Source organism: Amblyomma maculatum, chromosome 9, assembly GCF_055883805.1.
Source record: "Amblyomma maculatum isolate TAMU_Amacu chromosome 9, ASM5588380v1, whole genome shotgun sequence".
NCBI lineage: Eukaryota > Metazoa > Arthropoda > Arachnida > Ixodida > Ixodidae > Amblyomma > Amblyomma maculatum.
Genome location: NC_139352.1, coordinates 5,346,506 through 5,367,678, shown reverse-complemented (window position 1 = coordinate 5,367,678; position 21,173 = coordinate 5,346,506). Strand labels below are relative to the sequence as shown.

The 21,173-nt window shown below is 45.0% G+C and overlaps 1 protein-coding gene and 3 non-coding genes across 4 annotated transcripts; 2 read left to right on the top strand and 2 right to left on the bottom strand.

The window, feature by feature from the left end:
- Nucleotides 1-1,006: 1,006 nt before the first annotated feature.
- On the bottom strand, nt 1,007-21,150 carry Elp3 (elongator complex protein 3). The gene is made up of 16 exons (XM_084577971.1): nt 20,984-21,150; nt 20,805-20,901; nt 20,652-20,740; nt 20,543-20,592; nt 20,416-20,486; nt 20,259-20,322; nt 19,066-19,134; nt 17,807-18,042; nt 16,930-17,010; nt 12,700-12,826; nt 11,811-12,004; nt 10,858-11,014; nt 10,250-10,422; nt 8,114-8,168; nt 7,256-7,337; nt 1,007-1,185 (listed from the first exon to the last, which is right to left on the bottom strand). Exons 1-16 carry the CDS (start codon nt 21,000-21,002, stop codon nt 1,097-1,099), a joined length of 1,653 nt encoding a protein of 550 aa, XP_084434097.1. The 5' UTR covers nt 21,003-21,150; the 3' UTR covers nt 1,007-1,096.
- Nucleotides 12,984-13,057, bottom strand: TRNAS-GGA (transfer RNA serine (anticodon GGA)). The gene has a single exon. It is a non-coding gene; the product is annotated as a tRNA-Ser (tRNA).
- Nucleotides 13,502-13,575, top strand: TRNAS-GGA (transfer RNA serine (anticodon GGA)). The gene has a single exon. It is a non-coding gene; the product is annotated as a tRNA-Ser (tRNA).
- On the top strand, nt 13,787-13,860 carry TRNAF-GAA (transfer RNA phenylalanine (anticodon GAA)). The gene has a single exon. It is a non-coding gene; the product is annotated as a tRNA-Phe (tRNA).
- Nucleotides 21,151-21,173: the final 23 nt, after the last annotated feature.

The window sequence follows — 21,173 nt, the reverse complement described above, 5'->3', positions numbered from 1 at the left end:
GGAAATTGCAGGACAGTTTGCCGTTCTGTTGTGGCAGTGTGAGACACAGTAATCTTGAGACAGTAATGCACTTGCGTCTGGCTTGTTTTGGTCGCATGCACTCTGAGCCACAAATATGCAGTGGTTCTATCAATATGTTACTTACATCATATTCAAAAACACCAATGAAGATTGCTTTAGGCTTCTTCAAAGGTCTTTCATTGGCCACCACAAAGTGACGAAGTTAAGTCTTGCGAAAGCAGAGTTGGGGCGTATTTTTGTTGCTGTGGGTTTATTTAACGCCTGCATTCTCTGCTACTAAAGCTATATAATTGGAGAAACAAAATAAAAGAAAAATGAATTTTTGCAGAATGCTCTTTAGTGCCCCTTTAAGTGTCCCCACATTTTCTTTTATTTGGCCTTCCTTAGTTTATAATTTTGCAAGCTAATTTGTCCATAGAACACAGTAATATGTCGATGCAGGCCTTCCATTTGCTCTTAGTGTCCGTATAATTCAACGTACCAGCATCCAAGAGGAGATATGCACACAGACAACATTGCATGGGAGATAGTTTGACTGATAGGGTTTAATGTCCCAAAGCGACATCACCCATAAGGGACGCAAGACTGGTTTAATGGCCCAAAGAGACATCACCCACAAGGGACACAAGGCGGGATTAATGACCCAAAGCAACATCACCCATAAGGGACGCAAGACGAAGGCTCCGATAATCTCAGCCACCCAAGTTTCTTTAACATGCGCTGACACAGCTTAGTAAACATACGCATTGTGTTTTGCCTTCATTGAAATGCAGTTGCGCGACCAGGATCAAAGAAGAGTTTTTGGAATAAATAGTTGTGTGCCTTAACCAATGTGCCACCATCGGTCAGAACAAACATCAGCACAAAAACAACAACAAAAAAAGAAAAACATTACTGCAGGCAATAATCGACCATCACTGCGAGCAAGGTGGTACTACACGAGGTAGCCCTGATAATTTGCTGACAGCGTGAATCAACGAAGCAATCAGCAGTAAACAAGACTATTTTATGTACAGGTGTTTGTGCTTCTTATGAATAATAAAGCTCGCCCAAGAACTAACTTTAGCATTAGCACTCAAGCAGGATCAGCTACAAGAACCTTAGACATGTATGGACCATCCAGTTCATAGCCTAATTTGCGGTAATAGTTGCGTGTGCCGACACCTGCAACGAGACAGAAAGAACATTTTCTCACAAACTCAGAACAAATTTTCAATAGTACAGTCAAATCTGGATTAGAAAATATCCTCAACTACTCAAGTCATGGTCCTGAGCAGCCACTAGTGAACATGAAGAATGAGACCAAAGTTCTTTAAAAGCATGGTGAAAAAAACCACGTTGTCCTGAGCCTAATGCACATCAACTCAGTGATAACACTGAATGAACAGCAAATGCATTCTTCAAGAACTGAAAAAAATTATGAGGATGCTTAAGCTTCCTCTTAAGAATAGACACAATGCTGCCTTTAACACTGCCTTTTCATTCCGCGATATTTTTTCGCTGGTTTGCATTTTGGGGAAAGGAAGGCGAAGTATCTGTCTCCCTTCTTGGTGGATGCCTAAACTTGCAACTTATAGCATAAGAACAAGGTACATATGTCACCCTTCGAATTTCTATCGCAAACCAGCTTCCAATTTGACTAGCAGTTGGATGCTAAACTGGAAGCGAAATGGCGTAACACCAATCTGAATGATGTATACAAAGAATGGTTGCATTTCAATTTTGATACAAAATTATGTGCATGTTTTTCCCGACACCACAATAGCATCGCCAACGGTGACTTTTCAAGTAAGCAAGCCACACAAGCTGTCGCGTAATATAGCAACTTTCACTCATTCCAAAGAATCTGTATCATTTTCTTAAATTTTTTTACTGAAGAGTAAAGTTACGGAGAGCACTTAAGGCTACTTGCATACTGCGAATGCAATAGCCCCCGCTCTAAAGGCCTTCACATTCTCAATAATGGCCCTCACCATTAGTAATGTCCTTTATGATTCTGTAGGCCTACACCCTAAGTTACTCTAAGAGCATTTATCACAAAGGCTGCTATCCCTGACACTATCACTGATGCCATTACTAATTAGTAACAGCCATTAATCATTGCATTATAGCTCATCACTATAAACCATTATGACTATATTATCAGTACTGGTGATGTCATCACGCTGATGTCTAAGAGATACCAGGTTTCAATGTTGACGAGCCATATATAATGCCTTTGCGTTAAATACCTGTGCAAGAATCACCATCAAGCATCAATAGTTTCAGGCGTAGAATTGTATTTACCTTCCCTCAATCAAATTTTTTACTGCACAAAGTGCATATAGCATCCCCAATTATCCGGTCAAGGTTTATTTAGGAGATGCAAAGTGATCATCAAAAGTAGAAATCCATTAAGACTCCTGAGAGCAGAACAGCAGTCCACGAGCAGCCTGTCACAGATTTAGTTTGACCATCGTTTGGGACTTGCAGAGTTCGACAATGAACTTTAGAGAAGTTCAGTGATGAGTTGACCCCAGGCAGAGGGCAGCTCGACCCCATCATGAGAGGGAAGCAGACTCGAGACTTGAAGCAGTCGTCGAGTTGTTGACAGGCGGTTTGGTGCTGTGTAAGCAACATGGTTTCTTTTTCTTTCGTATATCAAAGGAAAAAAAAAAGGGTGCGATTTATGTTGTGCAAGAAACAATTCTGAGTGTTTTTTCGTAGTACCCTAAAGCTTTACATATCACACTTAGGTCTCCAGCCAGCATTTCGAAATTTCAATAATTAATTGCAATTAATCAATTAAAGAGAAAATAAAAATAGCTAGAGTTAGTCTAGTCAACAGCCAACATCATGCATCCACTCCAGTCTGTGTTCAAAGTGCCTGTCATTCTTGAAACTTTAGGTTACGTGGGACAACCTGCATACAGATATGCTTCCTGAACAAAATTCAGTGCTTAATTCAGCGCAGTGCATATGTGTTTCACTGCGTGTCTTCCAATGCACTTTTGAATACAGTTGATCTCGAATATATTGACTCCGGATATATCGAATTACTGCATATATTGAGCTAGCAGAATATCCCCTTAAAAATCCCATGCATAAGTATAGCAGTGTTATTTGTGTTTATCGAGCTCCTGTTCAGCGGACATTCGGTATACGCGATGCGCAAAACGCCGACAGCGCAGCCTATCGCTAAACCGCAAAGCGTAGGCGGGCTTGGTTAGACGCTGTTCATGTCAGCGTCTATGCGCACGCGTCGTGTTTTCATCTTTAGTTGCGGTTTAACAGATATAACGCCGCTGTCAACCTTTAGCAATATCCGGGAAGAATTGCTGTGTAGTTGGTTTTTCGAACACACATAAAACCTTGCCAGGAACACGTTTGTGTAAGTTTCCAGTGATGCTTCACGAGAGCGACGGCGGCAGTGAATCGCGGCTGTTCGACGCAGAAAGCAAGCAATCACACTGAATGACATTTGTTCAGGTTGATGTCATTTTTTTGACGCGCTGCTACACGATCAAAGCTAATGCCATTTCCAAGTTATAGTAACTGTGATTGATATGCAAATATTAGAGTGCCTTCAATATGCTGCGAAGATGACGGCACTGTAAACGAAAGCAGCCATTAAATTGACATTCATGTCTCGCATTCCTTGTAACCAACCTCTTGATTAGGACTATCAATTACGAATCTAGCGGCTGTGTCGGCGGCGCTTGTTTACGAAAGGGTACGAAAGGTACGCACGTCTGCGCTCGACTGCGGAACGCGTACGAGTTTCAACAACGTACACTCTCCGCACTAAAGCAAGTGTCAAGAGCAACATGTAAAATAGGCAGTATCTAGTGTACTGTCCGGTGACGCTTTTATAGAACCTTCGAGTATCGCCCTACGGCGCAGCATACAGCCCCGTTGACTCCTGTACGTATTCGCCAGAACGTTCGCTTGGCGTATTAAAACCCGTCGGAAGATGCTCGAGCTTAGCCTCATCAAGATATGCTCAGATATATTTCAGTTTGTATGTACAAACTGAAATAAAGATTGATTGATTGATTGATTGATTGATTGAAGAAAGCACATGGCAAATTCGTAACGCTTGCCACATCGCATGCCGCCTGCTTACCGCAATGACGCTGCCCGCGAAGGCGGCCGACGACGGCGTTCTGACTGTGTGCTAGGCCCTATTCGTTGCTAGGCCTTAACGCCTAAACGGTTTCGCTTAGAAGCCGTAGCTGGAAGTGCTTTGGAAATAGTAAATTTCCTATTCTTAAAACAGCCTTACTATCAGTTCAATTGTCTCACAAATTGTCTTAGAGTAAACTGAAGGTGTAGCTTCAGCGATGCCTCAGCAGCGCAGCTAGAGAACGAAATCGGATGAGCTGCGTCACACCAGCGGCAGCTGCTAAAGGCAGAAATTTGCTTGTATTGCTGTTATCACTTCTTCCAAAATCTCGTTACATAACAGCGATCCTCACTAAAGATATCTTTTTAGATTCCTTCCTCAAATTAAGCGCATATTATTTAAGATGAACAGAGCATGCTTTTCTGAAGGTGGCGACTGAAAATGGCGTGTCAGCGACTCGCCGCCGCCGGACCGCAGCAGCAGGAGCGACCTGTTCTGCCTGTGCTGAGTGCAGTGGCTATGGGTTGGCTGGCAGCGGTGGGTGCGTTTTTTTTTACGATGTTATTTGGCATAGTTCACATAGATGACTGGCTGCAAAATTATAAGAGCACAGTAGTATTTAATGCCGGTGGCACTTTTGTAGTTTATTTTGGGAGTACCTTCTCACCGAGTCTCTGGTGCCGACATAACACACTTTCTCGTTGATCGCATTCCGATGAGTACCTCAAACTCATTCGATACCTAATGTCATTTTGATCAAATGTCATATTTTCTTATGCAGCAGCAAACAAATATCATTTTGAACGAGCGTCACTCGATGAAAAAGGCATTAAATTTGCCGTGTGGCAGGCCTGAATGATAACTATGTTTTCAGTTTTTTCTGCTTGTCATTGCACTTTCCGTGAACACTTCTTGTTTAAATGTGGTCGCCTCCGCTGGCCGGAAAGATACAATACGCATTAAATTTGTGAAACACTTTGCCAGACGATCTTTAGAGTGCATTGATATCGCACAGCACACGGTTGCATTTTGCGTTTCACCTCCACCGAAACGCAGGCGGTGCGATCGACATCGGTCCGGTAACTCGATCCTCCTCACTAGCCTGAGCCACTGCAGCGGGTTATTGTAGAGATAGTTGCCAATATGCGTTTTGAAACTTGCCACGCAATTACTTTGATGGCCAGAGCCAGTGTTAATTTCTGTTGTCTGGCAAGGTTACGAAAACATAACATGTCGCTGCATTTGCTATTTAGACTGAACTCTTGCTACAGCAATCCAATATGCGCTATTTTTCTGATGCTGAGAATGCTGGTTTGCAAGCTCGCTGGCTTTTCCTGCGGTCGCACCGGTACGAAACCGTTCGCAGTTTCGACGACGCTGCCTAGCTTACTGTAGCAATATATTGCATGCAGACGAAGCAAGCGTGTACCATTAAGCAAAGAAAGAACATTGATTCATAGGTGAAGGAATGAACGAATTAGTGTGACGTTGTTATGAAAGCGGGGCACTCAAAATGACCTCCACTTCGTACGTAACCTTGTTGACGCTCGTATACAGCAGACACTTGATGCATATGGAGGCGATGTAGTTCCAGACGACCATGATATCGAACACATGTCCACTATTGTAAAGTGCAATCCTTTTGAGCACACTGTCACCGCGGAAGTGCCCGCGAGACGCGCACAAGCGGCAGATCGCACGCGCGCACCACAGCCACGCTTGCCGCATGAGGCCCGCCTTGGGTTCCGACAGCCGGCGCTATGCGGCGTTCAGTGGCGCCCCTATAGCCGCTGCGCATGGCGTATATCAAACTGTGCGCTGTGCCCCTGCAAAAGGTGATTATCTTATTGATGCCCTGACAATCAAATTTAGCACATGGAGTCTGGTCGGCAGCACAGCCTTGAGTGCTGTAAAACAACATGACGAGGCGCATGTCATGTACACTTGGAAGTGGCCATCGATCTGGCGTTCTTGTTTTCGATGTATCATGCAGGGAAGCCAGCGTTCGGTGTGCCAGCTGTCGTGCAGTGAGACCAGCCTAGCTGACCGAAGGCTTGCGACAACTCTTGTGTGGTCAGCCTCACTGCTAAAGGCAATGCAGAAATCAACCATACTCTACCTTTAATTAGCTTACTGAACTTTGAGTTTACTAGCAACAGAATTGGACTTCTAATGATTGCCAGTGGCTTTCCCAAAAGCCCCATCTCCTGGAGCTTTGACGCAATCCCCAACTTCAATAGAACTTGTTCCCCATGGCTCGCATGCCCATGGAGGGGCACATGAAAGTGTGTCCCCTTTTTGATGCCTGGTGGCCCTCAGAGCAGTAAGAGCACTGCACCCATAAAAAGTGGTGCGCTGCCATTGTGCAAGCTGCAGAACAGACATTATGCTTTAACCGAGGAAGACGACCTTAGAGTAGAAGAATTTTAAAAGTTTGCAGGGATTAAATGAATACAGCTGGTATATGACAGGGTTTATTGGAGGGATGTGGGAGAAGCCTTTACCCTGCATTGGGCATAGTAAGGCCGGTGATGACAATGATATATGAAATTATCACTGTTTTAAACTATTTCGTAATCCCCTTCGAGATGACCACAGTGAAATGTCCACAAAAAGCGCTGTCTTAGCAAGGACTCTCAAAAGACAAAGGCAGAAAAAAAACAAAACAAAAAACTTGTTTTGACAGCTAGGGGAGCGGTTGCATTGGCTTTTAGTGGTTTTGTTCATTGGCAGAGATTTCTGGAGCACTCCAAAAATCCCGCCATGATGCTGATTTCTACGGTGAAAAACCACAAATATTAAACGCTGTTCCTGAGCTATCCAGCCCAGTCTGGCAGTGATCTAGCCTTATATTTCACTACAGCGAGGTTCCCACTGCAGTGAAATTTTTTGCAGGTCGTGCGAACTTTGTTGTAGTGAGATTCGTTCGTGAAAAAACCCAGAGTTACTCAGACACTGCGGTCGGCAACAGGATAGCTGACGAAGCACTGTTGTTGCCTGCCCGCGTTCATTACCATTCATATGTTTTTAAGAGGCCGAATAACCCCAGAGCTTTGCTTCACGACCGGCGGAAGAGTGTGGTGTGGTCAGGTGCCATATGAGTGATGACTCGCGAGGGGAAGAGCTCACCAGAGATGACAGCCAGCTTATGCGATCCATGCTCCTCACGGGCAATGCGCTCCGCTTCCTCCATGAGTAATGTACCAAAGCCCTGTTGGACAGAGGTGGGAGGAGACAGATGACCATAATCACAGCTACACATACACAAGCTGCTGCTGCACTCTGAAATGGGCCCAACACCAGAGGAATCACAAAGTGTGCACACCAAGAGCACTGTATGCTGAACTACACATCTTTAGAAACTTTGGCTCCAGACATCTGCCATTAATTTGCATACCGAAATTAAAATTTCTCACATGCGGCATTCACCCTCCATGTATAGTTGGGACTTATATTTAAACAAACTCACTTCTAATGCTGACAGTTCGAATTGGCAGGGTTCTACTCTAAAAACAAACCAAACGCTAGGATGTTGATGGCGCTGTTAAAGCAAGTGTGATTGGGGATTCTGCAATCAAGCTATCAGCACACGGCATGTCTGAAATCTTTCTCGTGACCTTATACACGACCGTGCTACACAAAAGCCCAATAAATACGGTAGAACCCAAAAGTAGCCCTACCTGAGCTAATTGTTCCTCTGCACGTGCGTTCATCTCATTTATTTGGAATAGTGTTGGCAGCGCTGCCGAAGCAGATTTGCAAAACACATGCACGCCGTGCGCTAACAGTAGGTTGTAAAGGGCTCGAGACCGGGTTGCATTGTTATCTTTCTCATGACACATTGTGTCGAGGAACCAGTGTCATGCCTGAACACATATACTTCAGCTTCTTTAACACTGTCCTCGGCTCTAAGTTGCTGGAATAATATTTTGGCACAACTTCATCAAAAACCACACGTAAATGGCAGCATGCAATATGACGGCTCACCTGATGCTGGAACTTGGTGGGATCACGAGCGCTCACTGGGACCACGCTGCCATACCTGTATCATTAACTGGGTCAAGGTCCAATTGTGGGCAGTAATAAACATCCTCACGCAAAAGTCAACATCTGTGCCGCACCTGCACTATCACACACTGCAACCAACACAATTAAATCTGTAGAATTGATAGTTTGTCTAAGTATTTTGCTGGTTAATGGCACATACCTTAGCAGGATTTTTTCATGTGCTAGTGACAGCAGTAACAGTGCATTTTCCTTCATTTCTCGATCACAATGCATGCCTCACATAACTGAAGCTGCACTCTCACAAGATGCTGACCACAGTTCTGATTAAGTCTTCCATGAATCCATGAAATTTTGTGTTAGCAGCTACATGCTCTTTCTTTCTTGATAAGTCTGTACATGTATGTCAGTAGGAACGAAACGATAAAAATGAAATTGATTTTATCATTAGATCGCTCGAAACACAGAATCTGGTAGCAAACAAAGGGCTGCTGGAGACTACATGCTTGCTCCCCTATCTGCTTTACCAAGGTAATGCCTCTAGTGCTTGTAGCTTTGGCAACAATGTTCCCGCGCACTTCTACAGGACAAGTCATCATACCATCGACTGCTCAAAGTGGTAGTATTATACCATATTTGCACAAATATAATACGAGTCTTCTAGTAAGATTCATAAAGTTTAGAAATACCCTGCACCATACTGGGTACTTACAGGTAGTGAAAATTTTTATTAACTAGTCTTCGAGATACCGAGGGCAGATTCAGCCACTTGGCAAGAAAAAATTGACTTCTCAATGACCTTGGGCAATCAAGGCGAAGCCAGCAGCTGCTACTGCACAAAAACTTCCCACAAAATATACAAGAATCATTGGTTTCACTTCGTGGGATATAAAATATGTCACCGTAGAAAATAAGGTTTCTTTATCCCAGTGATGTCCTCGCTTCATTCACATGTGTATCTTTTTGGGCAAGCTGTAAAAGTATTTGCCAATGCCAGGCACTACTTTAAAGGATGCAGGTTGGCTATGAATAGGAACGGACAGTAGCACACAAAATTGCAGTGAGCAGCAATGTGCATCTGTGATTAAGCTGCAAGCAAAAACAGCTTACCTGTCAGCTTAATCTTTTTGGCCAAGCTGTAAAAGTATTTGCCAATGCCAGGCACTACTTTAAAGGATGCAGGTTGGCTATGAATAGGAACGGACAGTAGCACACAAAATTGCAGTGAGCAGCAATGTGCATCTGTGATTAAGCTGCAAACAAAAACAGCTTACCTGTCAGCTTAATCAAGGTTACTGCAACAAGAATGCCAATTAGTATCTTGAGTGCCTTAGCCACATAGCTTTCTCATAATCACCTGTGCTATGAGGTCCGCTAACCGTATTTGCACAAATACAATGTGACCACAAATACAACAAAGGGGCAGGATTCCCCCTTTTAAGGAGACGCACAGAAAACACTGCAGTGTTAACAACAGTCGCTCAAACTACTCAGGGCAACCAGAAAACTAAGGAGGCTATGCATAAACACAGCACTCCCTTCCTTGCCGCCAGTAGCAGAGGCAAGCTGCACATAGTGGCTGGTAGCTGCTCCTTTGCACACTGCACAGTCCGCTCATCCTACATCTCTCCCCTGCCTTCTCAACAAATCTTCTCTTCCCCTTTACCCTCTCTCTTTATTATGCCATGTGTGTCACACTCTCTGCCTAGGTTAGCTTATTCTCACACTTGGGACTGGTGTAGCTACCCTGGACAGTACTTGAAACTGGCATCCAGTGTCCTAGCTAAATGTAGCCATATTTTTAAAGAAGACTGAGTGTCTTAGACAAGTAGAACTAATGTATGGCCTCCTCTGGAGCATTTTTTGTTGTTCAATAAGGCTAATTCAAGAGGACTACCTAGAAAACTGTTTAAATATACTGGTTGCAAGTAAAATTTTTGGGATGCACATGGTACTTGACAGTTTTTTAGGGACATTTGATAGTTAAACTTTCGGATAATCAGAACATCTTTCCTGGTCCCATAAGGGCCAAATTAAGGAGATTTTACCGTAATCTATTAATACAGGCACCCTTTATTTTGTCCCACCCCCCAGGAAGGCTGCCAGCCAGAAGGATACACGTGCAGCTCGCGCACGATGGAGCAGCCGCCCAGGAGCTCAGGGCGGAAGGTGTCAGCCGAACACTGGCGCAAACGCAGCAGCCCCACCAGGATGTCCTGCCGGGGATCTTCATATGCCAGGAATGTCTCCCAGCCCCCATTGGCCACATAGTCACGACGCACCAGCTCCACCTGCACCCACAGCCCCCATCTCCTCACCATCAAGGAAGCAAGGGGCCGATTCAGCTGCTCAAAACGCTGCACCCCTCATGTGCAGGAAGAAACCCAATGATCAAATGCCGGAGGAAAGTTTGGAAATTAATTCAGTCACCGCATATTAAAATAAAGACAAGATAAGAGAGATAACATTGGGATGTAATGCATTTAGCAAGTACTCACAGATTATGAGTAGCAGCTTACTGTATTGCTCAAGCGGAAAGTATGCAACAGTTACATCTTACCTGTATACTCACCTATGGGGCTGAAACATGAAGGCTAAAGAAAAAGGTTCCCCTTAAGTGGGGCCGTTATAAGTGGGCTCAACTGTACTGATAATATTCCCCTGCATTTCAAGGCACAGGAACAGACTAGCACAGCTAACCACGACAAGGGCCGTGGTGTCCTCACCTGATCAGGCTGCACCCTGTGGTGGATCTCCTGGATGCCTACTTCCCGTGTACGTACATCCCGGCACTTAGTGCCAAAGTCCTTCATCCGGGCCAGGGCCAGCTCCCGCAGGTTACCGTGCTCCACACCAGAGGTCACCAGAGGCATCGGGATGTCCCTGGAACCACACAGCAAGCAACTGCAGTGCAACCACTCATCACAGCCTTCAAACAAAAACTGCCACGTGGTCCCATCTCGCGATGGCCTTGGGTTTCTTGCTCTGAGCAGCTTGGTATATTTAAGATATTCCAGAACTTTAGAGGAACACGCAGCCGTGTGTCTTTTTGTCTGCTGAGCATGGAAAACAGTGTACTACATGCAGATTTTTCAAAGTGCCAGGGGCCCTTAGAAGCACTGTATGCTTTCAATCTGTGCTCATGAGAACAATGTTGCTAACGCCACAACATGTTGCCCCACTGCTTTCACTTTCCTGCTTTTATTTGGGTACACCAGGAACGCCGAGTAAACACAGCAAATATCAGCACACCTACCTAGTACTGCACTCAAAATGCAGTTTGTCATGGACAACATTTCAGACTCCCTGAAAAAGTCATTTTCAGTGCTAAGTAAGTAAAAGCACGGCATAAAAAAAGACGAGGACAAGAGGACACACGCCTTAAGTGTTTTTTCTCTGCCTCGCCTTTTCGTTTGCGCCTTCACTCGCTCAGCATGTGCGACCATCGTCCAAAAATTCGCACTTTGTGCTTGTACACTTGTTTCAAACATTTCCTTTCTGGGCCATATGCCAGAGTAAGTAATGACCCTTAAAAGAAAACAAAAAAGAGGCCACCTGGCTCTGGACCCTGCACAAGGAAGTAGCATGCCATCACTGTCAATAGCATGTAGGCAGTTCCCCTATGTGATGAAAGGTTGCAACCTTCAAACAAGCGCCTTGGTAAATAAAAAAAGCACACCTCTGCACGCGGTAGATTCGCGTCCAAGGGGGCACCAGAGCCAGGATGCGGGCAATGAGGTCCACCAGGAAACCCGGCGGATAGCTGCGGTAGCGGCCCGTCTTCCACAGCTCGTACAGGCCCGTACCCCGCATCACCAGCGTCGGGTAGATCTTGAGGCCATCCATGCGGAAGGCTGGGTTCTCAAACAGCTCCTGTGGTGGTCCCCCCCCAAGAGGGGACAGTCAATGAGAGCCTAATTCAGGGACAGAACTTAGCCCACTATTTTCAGGATAACATGGCTAGAAATAACTTTTTCGCCGGTTCCCCTTAGCACAACACTCAGTGTCCTATGCACAACCTGAAACAGACACAAAAAGCTATTCACCAAACAGCAACTGATGCAATAGTGAAACCAAACTTTCTGAAGCATAATTCTCAAAGGTGCGCTCCCTTGTTCCAGCAATGTTCAAACTAGCCTAAACGATAACAAACAATACAGGAGAGGTTTTCAAGGTGTTGTCAATGAATTCAATATTTCACAGCTCTAAAAATAAAATGCAAATTGGTTTGTAGGAAAGGAAAGGCACAGTAACTTTCACACTTATTGGTGGACCCCTGAATCACCTTAAGGGAAGGAAGACAGGTGGGAGTGAAAGAAGAAAAAGAGAAAGAGGTGCCGCAGTGGACGGCCACAGAATAATTTTGACCACCAGGGGAATTCCCACTAATGCTCACAAAGACAACAGAGTTGATATGAATTGATAGCTTCAGGACACAGACACAAGAGCACACAGAAGAAGTTGCCACTGTCTCACGCGCAGCACATGTTAGTGCCCGTGTATACGTCTTGAGAAGCAATACGACGGCACGACCAGTGCTTAAGCCCATTCCAACACGTGGCCCTCACCACAAATTGGTCGAGGTCGCGCTCCCAGTCCACATTGGGCAGGTTGGGCATCATGTGCGCCACGACCTTGAAGCCGGCGTCCTTGGCCAGCTGGAACGACTCGCACACGGCTCGCACAGTGTGGCCCCTGGAAGGGAAGCAAAGCATCCAGAATTGAGACCATGCGAGGAAACGCATTACTAATAAGGGAGTAATTACTCATTGCATCCACCCAAGCGCAGCCATACAGCTACAAAGGAAAGCTATACAGCTTTCTCAGAAGCTTCGTAGTTAAAGAAAAATTCGTCCTGATCCGGGAATCGAACCCGGCACCACCGCCTTTCCGGGGCAGTCGCTCTACCGACTGAGCTAACCAGGACGGTCAGCAGATCAGATGGTAGGGCGAGAGCGAATTGATCTATAACTCGAAGTGGGAATGGTGTTTGTCAAATGTTTAGGGGAATCCCCCAAGGTGGAGTAGATTTGTAATAAGGGAGTAATTACTAATTGCATCCACCCAAGCGCAGCCATACGGCTACAAAGGAAAGCTATACAGCTTTCTCAGAAGCTTCGTAGTTAAAGAAAAATTCGTCCTGATCCGGGAATCAAACCCGGCACCACCGCTTCTGAGAAGCTTCTGAGAAAGCTGTATAGCTTTCCTTTGTAGCCGTATGGCTGCGCTTGGGTGGATGCAATGAGTAATTACTCCCTTATTACAAATCTACTCCACCTTGGGGGATTCCCCTAAACATTTGACAAACACCATTCCCACTTCGAGTTATAGATCAATTCGCTCTCGCCCTACCATCTGATCTGCTGACCGTCCTGGTTAGCTCAGTCGGTAGAGCGACTGCCCCGGAAAGGCGGTGGTGCCGGGTTCGATTCCCGGATCAGGACGAATTTTTCTTTAACTACGAAGCTTCTGAGAAAGCTGTATAGCTTTCCTTTGTAGCCGTATGGCTGCGCTTGGGTGGATGCAATGAGTAATTACTCCCTTATTACAAATCTACTCCACCTTGGGGGATTCCCCTAAACATTTGACAAACACCATTCCCACTTCGAGTTATAGATCAATTCGCTCTCGCCCTACCATCTGATCTGCTGACCGTCCTGGTTAGCTCAGTCGGTAGAGCGACTGCCCCGAAAAGGCGGTGGTGCCGGGTTCGATTCCCGGATCAGGACGAATTTTTCTTTAACTACGAAGCTTCTGAGAAAGCTGTATAGCTTTCCTTTGTAGCCGTATGGCTGCGCTTGGGTGGATGCAATGAGTAATTACTCCCTTATTACAAATCTACTCCACCTTGGGGAATTCCCCTAAACATTTGACAAAGAAACGCATTACTATTGGTGTGCAAGAGACATTTACAAAATGTGTAGTATTGGCACCAAAAAAAAAAAAAAGAGTTGGGACACAACAGCCATTAAAATGTGATAGTACACACCCCTTTCCAATCTGTACATATCGTTACGGGGAAGATCCACAGTCCAATAGCTGTTCGCACAACTGATCCACAGTCTGATAACTGTTCGCACAACTAACGTTGACGACAGCAGAGATCTCCCCACCCTCAGCGTCGTTTCCTTCTGGGAGTCTCTCGCACTTCATTATCCTCAGCACAACCACCGAATACTGCTAAGTAACACTATTGTACAGCAAGTAATTCAAATACAGCCAGAAATGGAGTGGCTGACTACAAGGTGCAGCACAAGGTGAGGTTTTCTGACAGGCTACAACTGCCTTGTGGCATAGGTTTGTGTTGTCAGAACGTGCATATGTTGGGATGCACGGATGTGGTTCAGAGACAAAATCATGAAGCTAACATATGCGGTGCACAAAGAGTAAGAACACAGGGGCGACGCCTTGCTATGCTATGTGTGGGCAACGGCATTAAAAACCATTGATGCTTTGACATCAAGTTTTGCATCTTCTCTCATGATTGTGTTTGCAGACCACTGCATGTCTTTGTGCACACAACTGGGCACCTTTCCAGGTCGTCTAGATGGTGGTTGGATGTTTTTCTGAAGGTGAATGAAGATACATCAAAAGGTATAGTTATGATTTCAGTCTGCTGATGTCTCTTCCTGCCAGTCAATCAGTGAGCTTCATTACAGAAGCCAGACGGCATGCTTTTTTTTCTCCTTCTCCCAATTGGTTCACAGGGTTTAACATTCCAAAGCAATTCAGGCTATGAGGAACATTTCAGTAGACTGCTCTGCGAAGTTTCAACCACAGGGGTTCTTTAACGCACACCGACCTCAAAACGTGGCCATCGTGGCCAGGATTCAATCCCGCATCCTTAGTTTCAGCATTCAAGTACTCTAACAGCTGAGCCTTCAATGGTGAGGTAACGCAAACTTCATCAGAGACAGCTGCTCCAAAAGTTGAAGGGATGCCTGTAATGCATTGGTGTAGCTTTGCCTTGCTACTCTGCCGATCGACTTCTTGCTTGGCAGCATGCAAAACGTCTACTCTGACATCAAGCGTCACCACCATCACTTGTAGCACTGCATTGTAGCAGCTGCGATGTCATCTGTGTTCCTTGATTTTCGTTATTTGTTTTCCTTGGTGTCTAGCAATAAAAATTTTGGCTGGAAATCTTGGCAGGCTGTAGCCTTTCACCCAGGCACTAACCCAGGGGCAAGGAAGGCCAACAAACATCTAGTGGTACCCGTGTCAGTGATAACATCACTCAGGAGCCCCACACAGTGCCGACAGTGAGAGCCAGGAGCAATAAAGGGCCTTTGTACATGCCTTGCTCCCTTTCCTCCTGCTCGTTTAATTCTTGCCTTTACCATCACCCATGTCTCTTATCTTCCTTTTTTGGCTACTTTTATCACTGGACAGAGTTGAGCAACACGACCACTCAGGGTGTGCTCCATGTAAGCCAACCCTTGGTGGGTGATATGGCCAGATTGTCATATCAGGCGGGACTTGCGTGTCCGCCCAATTTTGTCTCTAGACAGGTGGTTGCATAAAGTACAAGAGCTTCCTCGAGTTATCCGTGAGCAGTGTGTGTATATACTGATTGCATTCACTTTACTAGTGCCCACAAAGAAGCAGAGAGTTTTCCAAATCATGCTTTTTGTTGCCATTATTTAATAAACTAAATTCAATGCTGCTGTTTACAGTAGGCAAATGTCACAAAGGAGTCACTTCTGTACACAAACTTCTTGAAAATAAATAAAGAATGTAGGGATTTCATTGACAGCACTTGAACCTAAACCACTTCACAAGTTTACAAAACGAATCTCAAGTTATACAAGATTTATAATGCCACCAAATATATGAAATGAAATGCAAAGAATGAACACAAGTTTGGTTTATCATGTTTAGCATATCGAAGTGACTCAAAATATGAGTAATGCCGTAATGGAGGGCTGCAGATACTTTTGGCCATCTGGGGCTTTTTAACAGACACCGACACTGAAAAGTATGTGGGCATCTCGCGTTGCATGCAATAGTATATATATAACTAGCTATACTTTATATATACTACTGTTTTTGTGTTTACTAGTCCCAGTGGATTGAATTACAGCAGTACATCATATTCATGGAATTAATCCATAACTATTCCATGGGCTAAAGATCTATACTCCGTTTCATACATCAAGTGCAACACTCCCAAAGCTACAGCTCTTGTTTGCGCTCTCCATGAAAAATAGTGCCTGCTCTTGACGAGAGGAAATAATAGTTATTTTGTCTGCAAGCCTAATACCTCTTATATTTGCCATAAACTTCATGAAGAGCACCTTTTTTAGGGAGAAAGGTTCGGCTTCAGTGAAATTGTATGTTTTTTTATGTCGTTTTCCGTGTCGCGTTTTCGCTGTCCCGCAACCTTGCAGCTGTGCCACTAGATGGCGCTGGCTGTGCCCTCTGCGCTGCACATCTCTTTTTGAGAAAATGGTTCTTCGGTGCGCATTTTTGCTATACGATCCGCATTGCGAAAATGTCTAGGCATGCGAAGCAAGTTATTGCAAATGTGTATGCTCGGAATAGAGCCCGTTTCCGCAGGAACCACTCGACCACAAAATGAGTGCGTAGTGATAAGCCTCCTTTTTTTTTTCTCGCGGACTACTTGCGTAGCTTTCACTGCGTTGCACCTGATGTATGAAACGGAGTATAGGTCTCTTTTCCATTACTTCTTCTGCATCAACGGTATCGCGAAATAAAAATTCTTCTTCCTGCCATTCTCTTCAAGAAGGAGAAAATCAGTAGCTTTGTCCTCAACCAGTCCCCAGAAGCTGACTCACCGGTTGGTGTCCCTGGCCACATCTTCGTGGACACTCTGCACACCGATCTCCAGGCGCGTGCAGCCATACTGCAGCATGTCCCTGCGAAAAGTCCACCCCACGCGTGGGGTACAGGGCCTGATTAATTTCCGGGCTAAGCTGTGTCCCATGCAACTAGCTAAAGGCAAACCAAAGAAAAGTAAATATGGACCCAAGCAACTTCTGCCCTTATCTTTGTCTTTTATTTGAGTTGCCTGAAGCTAGTGATGCGTACAGCTTCAAAAACTGTGCGAAAGAAGGAAAAAGAGAACAAAAGAAGAAAGCGTACACATGCAGAAAGAGAACTGTGTCATGCCTGTCTGGCTGTCCTTTTTTTCTTTCGTCATCATCTTATTGCAGTTTTTGAAGGCAAACGAATCCCACTGATTATCAGTTTTGGTTTACAGGGTTTAACATCCTCAAGCAACTCAGGCTACGAGAGACAATCAGCCTACCAGAAAACACTGCTAGTGATGCTATAGTGAAGGCACACTAAGTTCATGGGGAGATTAGTTATTGAAGAAAAAAAAATTACTGCATGTTTACCCTTATGGTAGTACAAATTCCAACAGCACTTGGGGTGGTGGAAAATGCCAATACCATTCCGAAGCATTTGGTAAATCTGGGTATGGACAAGATGTCTGCTGCGTGTATGCGTCTAGATGCTCGCATTAAAGTAAAGGTAAGCTTAAAGGAATGCATCATGAAATCACTGTTCAGGTGAATCAGTGACTGGGATTCTGGCACATCCGTATGCAACCACTGCATGCTGAGCAATCAGCTTTACATGCCGCGCCATTTACAGCAACGTTGCAGTAGCGTGTGGCATTGCCATAACTCATGAAAGGTGCCTCCTCACCCCAGGTGCCTCTTGAGGCAGTAGTCGGGTCGTGTCTCGATGGTGATGCCAATACACTTGGTGCGTGATCGCTCGCTGTACCGAACGGCTTCGGCCACCGAACAGCTGCTGTGCCCCGACAGGGCATCGTGGAGGCTCCGGATGAACCGGTCCCGGTAATCTTCAGGCAGGCACATGAAAGTTCCTCCCATCACGATGAACTCCACCTTGTCCACCGAGTGACCCAACTGCTGGAGCTGCACAAACATCCACACACGCACACAGCTGTGCAAGAAATGAATAACTCTATTTACATTTTGACACATATAACTGTGATGCGTGGCTGCGTATGTACTCAGAACTTCCTGCACTACTATTGCACCTACTACAGTAAAGAAAATCTATGACACTACTAACAAACAGCATAGTGTATGGGGCAGAAAAAATAACAGTAACCTCAAACTAAAACATGAATTACAGCATAAATTCACATTGATAACACTCAAATCGAAGTGAAAGAAACGGTCATTGAGGGAGACATGCACATTTCCTTATGCAGGTAACTCCTGGCCTGTTAGAGAGAGAAAAAGGGGGCAGGAAATAATAGCTGTGATGAGCAAACATAAGGTGGAGATATGAGATGATACAGTATGCTACGACTGGATGGCTACTGCTGGTCGAAGACAGAGGTAATGGAAGAGAATAGTGAGGACCTTTTATCACAATGTAGATGTAATCTGTCTCACGATGGCAACAACCAGACTTGGGCATGTATGTATGACTGCCAGGTGCATTACCTCTAGGTTCTCCCTCCTGTTTTGTGGACGCAAGTTCATTCAAAGATACTAATTCTTTTGAAAACTGTCACATGATACACATCATTTCAGTTTTTTTTCAAATAGCCATTTTCATGACTGCTATTAGACAACTGTGAAGACTTAACCATACATGCCTCTCTAAATTGCTTGCCTCCAACTAACTGGTTGGCTTTAGAGATAGATGAAAACACTATTGAACATGTCATCCTAAGGCACCTCACTGTAAGGAGAGGCCAAACTTATGATATCACAAGCTGAGCCCAGCCTCGGCAGCGAAAACACAGACACAATCAAAAGGACTATGTCAGAGTATATATAAACTATGGCAATACCACAGTAGGCAAATCATATGCTGAGGACATTAGTTGTCGTGAGGAACAGATGACAATGCATGAGTTCCTTAATTCATCTGAGGTGACCAGAATGCCTAGAGCCAAGCCACTGCTTACTCTCATAGCCTACCTGTTCAACACGATGCCTTGTCTGAAGGAATGGATCATACCGGGCCCTGATGGCACGCATAGATGTTGGCTGCATGGAGAGACATAACATGGCATATATGTGCTGCTTATAATCAAGACAGCAAAACGTTAGTTATATGAGGTTTAATGGCGCAAAAGCAACTGTGGCTATGATGCTATGAAAGCAAAATGATTGACTCAGTAAGCAGGAAGTCACTGACTTAAGGGAAGCAGAAATAAATGCACAATACAATCTTTTTTTTCTTTTTTTCTTTAAGGCGAAATTGATTAAAGTGGAACAGTACTTTCAGAGTGATTTCAGATAGCACATTGCTGCACAGAATGCAGAAGTGTACGAGGGTTTTTGCACGTCCATCCCCCTTGCCATTCGACCACATTCTAGGTGGCACTTAGTATACCAAGATGCTCCACATCCACTCTACTGTCAGTTTTTTTTTTTTTTTTAATTTATCACTAACTCGCCCGCTTAACTATCCTGTTGAATTCCACATCCACTGCTACCGATAGAGACTGTGTACAATCAAGGTTAGGATGCAAGCAACACAGATACCTTCAAAAGATACCCTGCAGCTTCATCAGAGCACAGACACAACTTGCAGGGACTGTGGGTACAAATAACCCCTCCATCATGTTTGCCTTATCTGCAAATTTATGCACCTTGTAACTAAATTCATTGTGCAAGTAACTTCCAACCCTAATCAATGTCATCATAAGAAAAAAGAAAGTATTGCTTCACTTGGTTTCAAAGATTGTATGCTTCCTTTGCACAGTGCTTGCCAATTACGAAGGGCTTACTGAAAAAAATGTCCGGTAAGTATCAACATTAAGCAACTGCTTTTTCATGTCGCACGCTTATTCAGGTTACTGCTCAGAGAGGGCAACATAAGATGGCAGAACTATGGCTAGCTTTGGCACAGTCAAATATTGTCACACAAGCTTCCACACACAGCTCACTTTGCCCAACGAAAACAACTTACTTGCACGGGGATGAACCTCGAAGCCCTCTTTTCTGCTGCACGGTGAGAGCACATTATATGCGCCTCCATTATATCATTTATCCTGCGGTTAGGTATCCTGCTTAAAGTGAAAGTTGCAATGACTGCCACGACAGCGCCCATTCCTCAGCCGAACAGTGCGAGCTGAAACTAGACAGAAGTACGATCAACCACTCACCTCATACCCAGTATAGGACTGCGTGGAATACTCGAAATCCGAGTCCGGGCCTCCAGGACAATACCTGGGAAAAAAAAAAAAAAAAAAAAAAAAACATGAGTCACGTTCATTCCACTCGCACTCCATCCAGCCGCGATTGTCAGCGAGATCTGCTTACACGCAAATGTTCCCTGTCATGTTGATATGAGGGCACCGATGGGGCTTGCACATGACGGCGACAACTGCGATCTGCAAAGAATTCCGTCTCAGTACCCGCGGTCACTTACTGTGCGACAACTTCTTACGCCACTGGCCGTTCGCACGGGCTTTGCCTTCAGCTTGGGCAAGAGCACCTGCGTGAGGATGAAGCGTAAAATTAACGGCAAGGTCGATGACGTTGGCTCTCACTTTCCTTTTTGTATTCGGGAGGCATGGCAGCGATGATGTCGACGATCTTCGGCTGCGAGCTGAGCCCGTACTTGGATGAGATCTGACACTTGACGCTGCGAGCAAAACGCAATCAGTCGCAGTGGCAACCTCGCAAGCATGCTTTGAAGCCGCGCCCACCTGTTGAGATTGACATCTTTCTGTTCCTTCTGAGCTGCCAGAAGCTCCTTGATGATCTCCGAGATTACCTTGACTTTAAGCGCTTCCTGAGAAACGCCTATGTGCACACATAGGCAAGGCAAACGTGTGAGCGTTGAACCCGCTGCCAAAGGGGTAATGTGTTTCCCTACATCACTCACCTTTTTGCTTGACAGTCATCTTGAAGATACAATGGACAAAACTAGTTAAAGTTTCGTCTATGTACGCAAATTAGAGAAGCAGCACGGTTAGCTAAACCGTTACATCTGTCGCAAAACAGCTCACTGCGCGTATTTCTATGACACGCATGGAGGCCGCCATTAACGACGACGACGGCGCCGCTTTGCGTGG

What these genes read in the sequence shown, in the direction of transcription:
- Elp3 (XM_084577971.1), bottom strand. An exon ending in TGCCTCAAGAGGCACCTGGG is followed by an intron (nt 17,011 to 17,806) that starts GTGAGGAGGCAC and finishes GACTTTTCGCAG; the next exon opens with GGACATGCTGCAGTATGGCT. An exon ending in GTGGCCAGGGACACCAACCG is followed by an intron (nt 12,827 to 16,929) that starts GTGAGTCAGCTT and finishes CTTCCCTTCCAG; the next exon opens with GGGCCACACTGTGCGAGCCG.